This window comes from Nerophis ophidion, linkage group LG18 (assembly GCF_033978795.1).
Source record: "Nerophis ophidion isolate RoL-2023_Sa linkage group LG18, RoL_Noph_v1.0, whole genome shotgun sequence".
NCBI lineage: Eukaryota > Metazoa > Chordata > Actinopteri > Syngnathiformes > Syngnathidae > Nerophis > Nerophis ophidion.
Window position 1 is genome coordinate 39354306 of NC_084628.1, and position 8700 is coordinate 39363005.

Below are 8700 nucleotides of genomic sequence, written 5' to 3' on the forward strand. Positions count from 1 at the left end.
TGATGGGCACCCCTGTGGTAAAATCGTTATGGGCATTGTTCGTCTCTCAGGGCCACTTTAAGGTGAATTGAACATTTTCACTGTGGCTAAAGGAAAGCCTTATTATAGCACACACCTAAAGCCTTCGAAAAAATGGGGGTGTGCCGTGTCAATATTTGCTCTGAGTCCTGGCACAGCGCCTCTGCCAATTACTGCAGAGGATTCCTTTTCCCTACCGTCTACAAATCGGCCTTATCGCAAACTGAACGTTTGGCGTAACCGACCTTCACGGTGCGTGAATTGTAGAAACGAAAGTGAAGAATTGGTTGCAACACAAACGGTAGAAACGAAAGTGAAGAAGTGGTTGCGACACAAACGGTAGATAAGGCGGTTAAGTGCATGAGAGGAATGGTATGAGCTTCCTTGTTGATAGGCCAATGTTTTCTTTGTGGCCACACCAGCATGCCAGTCAGTCCAATGAACTCGGTGCCATGGAGGGTTCACAAAATCATTGTTTTTAAAGGGATGGGATCCTTTTTCCGGAATGTTCCGAACACCCGTTTCAACACCCGTGCTATATTACGCTGCGGCTTCATCCCGCTGCAGCTCCCGAGCAAGTCCATTTCGATGATTAATTAGTTTGAGCGTCCCTAATTGAAGCTGGATCTGAGTTGAGATGTAAAAAAAAAAAAAAAAAAAAGTACCATTCAGTTCATGAGGGCCATGGTGCTCTCTGGCTGCCCGCCGCAGACGCCGGAGAAGAACTTCAGCGCCAGGCACAGGTGGATGGGCACAAACACGTAGGAGGTGTAGATCGCCATGGCGACGGCGGAGAGGAGCACCGAGTTGAAGATGGACTTCTCCCAAGGCTCCAGCACGTAGATGCCGGTGATGAGGAGGTACTGGTAGTACAGCCGGGCCAAGTACTCCCGCAGGTTTTTCAAGGGCATCCTGGGGCCTGGAACCAGGACAACAGGGTTGAGTAAGATTTTTTTTATCTGGTTGGAGCAAGCAGAAAGTTCTTGGAATGTACAAAACCCAAAAGCAGTGAAGTTGTCAGGTTGTGTAAATGGTAGAGAAAACCAAATACATCCATCCATCCATTTTCTACCGCTTATTCCCTTTGGGGTAGCTGGAGCCAATCTCAGCTACAGTCGGGTGGAAGGCGGAGTACACCCTGGAGGAGTCACCACCTCATCGCAGGCCCAACACAGATAGACAGACAACATTCACACACTAGGGACCATTTAGTGTTGCCAATCAACCTATCCTCAGGTGCATGTCTTTGGAGGTGGGAGGGGCCTAACTCCAGGTGCATGTCTTTGGAGGTGGGAGTGCCCTAACTCCAGGTGCATGTCTTTGGAGGTGTGAGGGGCCTAACTCCAGGTGCATGTCTTTGGAGGTGGGAGTGGCCTATCCCCAGGTGCATGTCTTTGGAGGTGTGAGGGGCCTAACTCCAGGTGCATGTCTTTGGAGGTGTGAGGGGCCTATCCCCAGGTGCATGTCTTTGGAGGTGTGAGGGGCCTATCCCCAGGTGCATGTCTTTGGAGGAGGGAGGGGCCTATCCCCAGGTGCATGTCTTTGGAGGAGTGAGGGGCCTATCCCCAGGTGCATGTCTTTGGAGGTGGGAGTGGCCTAACTCCAGGTGCATGTCTTTGGAGGTGTGAGGGGCCTATCCCCAGGTGCATGTCTTTGGAAGTGGGAGTGGCCTAACTCCAGGTGCATGTCTTTGGAGGTGTGAGGGGCCTAACTCCAGGTGCATGTCTTTGGAGGTGTTAGGGGCCTAACTCCAGGTGCATGTCTTTGGAGGAGGGAGTGGCCTATCCTCAGGTGCATGTCTCTTTTCCTGCCTCTACCGGAAGTCGCAGACAATGACGTCACACGTGTGGGGGCTCCTCACGTTCACATTATTTTGAATGGGAGCCTCCAACAAAAAGTGCTATTCGGACCGAGAAAACGACAATTTCCCCATTAATTTGAGCGAGGATGAAATATTCGTGTTTGAGGATATTGATAGCAACGGACTAGAAAAGAAAAAAAAAGATAAAAAGAAATAAGTTAAAAAAAAAAACGTGATTGCATTGGGACGGATTCCGATATATTTAGACACATTTACTAGGATAATTCTGGGAAATCCCTTATCTTTCTATTGTGTTGCTAGTGTTTTAGTGAGTTTAATAGTACCTGATAGTCGGAGGTTTCCTGACGCCAGTGTCTCAGGGGAGTCGACAGCAGCTTTATGGACGTCACAAGCTCAGCTTTTCTCCGGTAAGAAGCGACTTTTTACCACAATTTTCTCACCGAAAACTGCTGGTTGACATTCCGTCGTGATTCATGTTTGCTTTACCGCGCTCTGATCCATAGTAAAGTTTCACCTCCGGGAATTTTAAACAAGGAATCCCCGTGTGTTTGTGTGGCTAAAGGCTAAAGCTTCCCAACTCCATATTTCTACTGTGACTTCTCCAATATTATTTGAACAAATTGCAAAAGATTCAGCAACACAGATCTCCCAAATACTGTGTAATTATGCCGTTAAAGCAGACAACTTTTAGCTATGTGTGTGTGCAGTGCTCATATTTCCTTAAAACCTGTGACGTCTTGCGTACACGTCATCATTACACGACGTTTTCAAGACGAAACTCCCGGGAAATTTAAAATTGTAATTTAGTAAACTAAAAAGGCCGTATTGGCATGTGTTGCAATGTTAATATTTCATCATTGATATATAAACTATCAGACTGCCTAGTCGGTAGTAGTGGCTTTCAGTAGGGCTTTAAGAGACAAATCGATTTGAGTCCATTTTTTGTAATATTACAGAAGGACTACAATTATACAGTTATTTGCCGCGAAATATAAAGGGCATCTTAATTTATGCAGTCATTTGTTGTAAGGTTACACTAAATTTGGATGATAGTATTTTACTGTAAAAATGCTGTGATATCTTAGTACACTTTTAGAGCTTACAATACATAATTACTTTTTATATAACAACATTAAGTACAGTACAGGCCAAAAGTTTGGACACTTCTCATTCAATGCAATGTTTTCTTTATTTTCATGACTATTTACATTGTGGATTATCACATCAAAACTATGAATGAACAAAAGGTGAAGTAACTAAAAACACATTTTATATTATAGTTTCTTCAAAATAGCCACCCTTTGCTCTAACTGCTTTGCACACTCTTGGCATTCTCTCCATGAGCTTATACAGGTAGTCATCTGAGATGGTTTTCTCTTCAGTGCTGTGCTTGAAGCTCATAATTTTAAAGCAAGTTATATACAAAAGAATCAAATAATAAAATGCATAAGCATTTCGATTAATCATGAATAATGACAGGTTATTAGACTTATTTAGACAACCTTTTTTGATCCATAAAGGAAATTGCAGAACTGCTTTTGTGAGATAAAAACAAATACGTAAATATCTGCTTGTCACTTTTATTTACGATTTTAAAGCAAGTTATACATTAAAAAAATGTAATGATCAAATGCATATGCATTTCGATTAATCATGATTAATTACAGGTTATTAGACTTACTTAGACAAAATGTATTGATCAACAAGGGAAATTGCAAAACTACTTTTGCGAGATAAAAACAAATAGTTTTATATCTGCTTTTTACATTTATTTACAATTTTAAAGCAAGTTATACCCCCCCAAAAAATGTAATAATCAAATGCAGGTTCATTTTGATTAATCATGACTAACCACAGGTTATTAGACTTAGCCAAACTTTATTGATCCACAAGGGAAATTGCAAAACTGCTTTTGTGAGATAAAAACAAATAGTTAAATATCTGCTTGTCACCTTAATTTATGATTTTAAAGCAAGTTATACATAAGAACATTTAATAATCAAATGTATATTGATTAATCATGATTAATGACAGGTTATTCAACTTACTTAGACAAACTTTATTGATCCACGAGGGAAATTGCAAAACTGCTTTTGTGAGATAAAAACAAAGTTTTATATCTGCTTGTCACATTTATTTAAGATTTTAAAGCAAGTTATACATAAAAATGTTTAATAATCAAATGCATATTGATTAATCATGATTATTCACAGGTTATTCAACTTACTTATACAAACTTTATTGATCCACAAGGGAAATTGCAAAACTGCTTTTGTGAGATAAAAACAAATACGTAAATATCTGCTTGTCACCTTAATTTAAGATTTTAAAGCAAGTTATACATAAGAACGTTTAATAATCAAATGCATATCGATTAATCATGATTAATCACAGGTTATTCAACTTACTTAGACAAACTTTATTGATCCACGAGGGAAATTGCAAAACTGCCTTTGTGAGATAAAAACAAATACGTAAATATCTGCTTGTCACTTTTATTTACGATTTTAAAGCAAGTTATACATTAAAAAAATATAATAATCAAATGCATTTTGATTAGTCATGATTTATCACAGGACTTACTAAGACAAACTTTATTGATCCACAAGGGAAATTGCAAAACTGCTTTTGTGAGATAAAAACAAACAGTTAAATATCTGCTTGTCACCTTTATTTACGATTTTAAAGCAAGAAATACATAAAATAAACGAATAATCAAATGCATATGCATTTCGATTAATCATGATTAATCACAGGTTATCAGACTTAGACAGAAACTTTAGTAATTGTTCCACACGGTAGCTCTGTTAAAAAGGATGGAAAGGGTAAGGATGGAAAGGATAATGCAGACAGGGGCACAAAAAGAGGTATGTACTAAAATGCACCATAGTATCAATCCAAAATATAACATAAATATGCCTATAATGTCAATTGATTTAAAAAAATCGGCCATGATTGCGACGTGGCCCTCAATGAAAATGAGTTTGTGACGCCCCTGTTCTAGAACATACCATGCGGTGCGAGGACACGTGTGGGGAAAGTATCAAGTGTCAACAAACGGCGCACAATTGCAAGAAATTCAAGGCGCTCAGCCCCCAAATCCACTCACCTTCACTGCCTGAACGCCGGCTCTTGCAGACAGAAAGTAACGGGGATGGTGTGCTGCTCTGCTGCTGCTGCTTTTATGCACACACACACACAGACACACACACACACAAAGCTGCCACACCAGTTTGTGTCGGGGTTGTTAGGCAGCACTGTGACGACACCACACCCACCAGCGACACGCAGCAGCTTCAGAAAAATAAATATGTTTGGCTGGGGTGGGGGGAGAAAAGGATGTTTGAACGCACCTGGAAACTTTTTGTCGTGTTTTTGTCTTCTTGGCCGCTGCTGCTGCTGCTGCAACCGCAGTGTGATGTCAGCTGCAGCTTACCCTCTGCTGCCCATCACAGGAGGCTCAATCTGCATTATGTTCAAACATTCAGTGTTACTGCGGCATGCATTATGTTCAAACTGCGGCATGCATTGTGTTCAAACAATCAGTGTTACTGCGGCATGCATTATGTTCAAACTGCGGCATGCATTGTGTTCAAACATTCAGTGTTACTGCGGCATGCATTATGTTCAAACAACAGCATGCATTGTGTTCAAACAACAGCATGCATTATGTTCAAACAACAGCATGCATTGTGTTCAAATATTCAGTGTTACTGCTGCATGCATTATGTTCAAACATTCAGTGTTACGGCGGCATGCATTATGTTCAAACTGTGGCATGCATTATGTTCAAACTGCGGCATGCATTATGTTCAAGCATTCAGTGTTACTGCGGCATGCATTATGTTCAAACTGCAGCATGCATTGTGTTCAAATATTCAGTGTTACGGCGGCATGCATTATGTTCAAACTGTGGCATGCATTATGTTCAAACTGCGGCATGCACTGTGTTCAAACATTCAGTGTTACTGCGGCATGCATTATGTTCAAACTGCAGCATGCATTGTGTTCAAATATTCAGTGTTACTGCTGCATGCATTATGTTCAAACATTCAGTGTTACGGCGGCATGCATTATGTTCAAACTGTGGCATGCATTATGTTCAAACATTCAGTGTTACTGCGGCATGCAATATGTTCAAACTGCGGCATGCATTATGTTCAAACATTCAGTGTTACTGCGGCATGCATTATGTTCAAACTGCGGGATGCATTATGCTCAAACTGCGGCATGCATTATGTTCAAGCATTCAGTGTTACTGCGGCATGCATTATGTTCAAACATTCTGTGTTACTACGGCATGCACTATGTTCAAACTGCAGCATGCTTTATATTCAAACATTCAGTGTTACTGCGGCATGCATTATGTTCAAACATTCAGTGTTACTGCGGCATGCGTTATGTTCAATAATTCAGTTCTACTGCGGCATGCATTATGTTCAAACATTCAGTGTTACTGCGGCATGCATTATGTTCAAACTGCGGCATGCATTATGTTCAAACATTGATTGTTACTGCGGCATGCATTATGTTCAAACATTCAGTGTTACTGTGGCATAAATTATGTTCAAACATTGAGTGTTACTGCGGCATGCATTATGTTCAAACTGCAGCCTTCATTATGTTCAAACATTCAGTGTTACTGTGGCACACATTATGTTCAAACATTCAGTGTTACTGCGGCATGCATTATGATCAAACATTCAGTGTTACTGCGGCATGCATTATGTTCAAACTGCGGCATGGATTATGTTCAAACATTGATTGTTACTGCGGCATGCATTATGTTCAAACATTCAGTGTTACTGTGGCATAAATTATGTTCAAACATTGAGTGTTACTGCGGCATGCATTATGTTCAAACTGCAGCATTCATTATGTTCAAACATTCAGTGTTACTGTGGCACACATTATGTTCAAACATTCAGTGTTACTGCGGCATGCATTATGATCAAACATTCAGTGTTACTGCGGCATGCATTATGTTCAAACTGCAGCATTCATTATGTTCAAACATTCAGTGTTACTGCGGCATGCTTTATGTTCAAACATTCAGTGTTACTGCGGCATGCATTATTTTCAAACTGCAGCATTCATTATGTTCAAACATTCAGTGTTACTGCAGCATGCATTATGTTCAAACATTCAGTGTTACTGCAGCATGCATTATGTTCAAACTGCAGCATTCATTATGTTCAAACATTCAGTGTTACTGCGGCACACATTATGTTCAAACTGCGGCATGCATTATGTTCAAACATTCAGTGTTACTGCAGCATGCATTATGTGCAAATAATCAGTGTCACCGTGGCATGCATTATGTTCAAACTGCGACATGCCTTATGTTTAAATATTCAGTGTTACTGCGGCATGCATTACGGAGCCGGTAGCAAATTGTTTTGTAGATGTTAACAGCGGGAGGCAGCATTCAGGTAAAAAGGTGTCTAATGCTTAAACCAAAAATAAACAAAAGGTGAGTGCCGTTAAGAAAAGGCATTGAAGCTTGGGGAAGGCTAAGTAGAACAACACAAACTGAACTGGCTACAAAGTAAACAATAACAGAATGCTGGACAACAGCAAAGACTTACTGGGGAGCAGAGACAGTGTCCACAAAGTACATCCGAACATGACAGGACAATCATCAATGTCCCCACAAAGAACAATAAAAACAACTGAAATATTCTTGATGGCTAAAACAAAGCAGGTGTGGGGAATATCGCTCAAAGGAAGACATGAAACTGCTCCAAGAAATACCAAAAAAAAGAGAAAAAGCCACCAGAATAGGAGCGTGAGACAAGAACTAAAATACTACACGCAGGAAAAACACCAATAAACTCCAAAAAAGGCAGGGTGTGATGTGACAGGTGGTGACAGTACACCTACTTTGAGACAAGAGCTATAGTCATGCATGCTTGGTTATGCTTTAAAGTCATATCCAACAATTGCAACGACGGCTTTTCGGCTGCTGAGTTACATTTTTTACTGACTTCTGCCAGTGTAGTACCTCCGCATTTTTTCAATGAAAAAAATGTGCCTTGGCTCAAAAAAGGTTGAAAAACACAGGCTTATCCTAAGGTTACTATAACAATCTACAAGGCTCGCTTTCTTCTCCTCCTTTTATCTGCTGTCTTTTTCAAGTTATCATTACGTATATGTATTGTTGCATTTGAACAAATGTATTGTTGATAATAAAAGTAATTATTATTATTATTATTATTAGTGAAGTGAATTATAATTATATAGCGCTTTTCTCTAGTGACTCAAAGCACTTTACATAGTGAAACCCAATATCTAAGTTACATTTTTTTTAAAGCAGTGTGGGTGGCACTGGGATCAGGTGGGTAAAGTGTCTTGCCCAAGGACACAATGGCAGTGACTCGGATCGAACTTGCGGGGATCGAACCTGAAACCCTCAAGTTGCTGGCACGGCCGCTCTACCAGCCGAGCTATACCGCCCCATTATCTATTATCAATAGTGATATTTCTATTGGTATTTGTATTGCTCCACTTGTAGTGCAATACTGCTCATTGTCATATTCTATTTGCTGACGTTGTCTCTTAGTGTCTGTCTTACTTTTTTCCCTCTTTCTATTCCCTCCAGCTGCACCGAATAATAATATAAATACATTTAATAAAGTCAAATACAAATAAGGCAACAATAGAAGTATCGTGCACAGCAAATATGGGAATCTACATCAACGATATGATTTGAATAGCTGGACAGGTTGTCATGACAACTTGATCATTATAATAAAAGATTCCGTCTTCAGGACGGGTTGGAGACATGTAGCATCGAACAGCAACACTGTGTCATTCATCCACTTCTGGACTGACTCTACCGTACAGTGTTTGCATATGGA

At 40.2% G+C, this 8700-nt stretch overlaps 1 protein-coding gene across 1 annotated transcript; it reads right to left on the reverse strand.

Annotated features, from left to right (window-relative positions):
- Positions 1 to 658: 658 nt before the first annotated feature.
- On the reverse strand, positions 659 to 5106 carry sptssb (serine palmitoyltransferase, small subunit B). Its single transcript, XM_061878100.1, has 2 exons — positions 4950 to 5106; positions 659 to 937 (listed from the first exon to the last, which is right to left on the reverse strand). The coding sequence occupies exon 2, from the start codon at positions 927 to 929 to the stop codon at positions 687 to 689; it is 243 nt and encodes an 80-aa protein (XP_061734084.1). The 5' UTR covers positions 930 to 937; positions 4950 to 5106; the 3' UTR covers positions 659 to 686.
- Positions 5107 to 8700: the final 3594 nt, after the last annotated feature.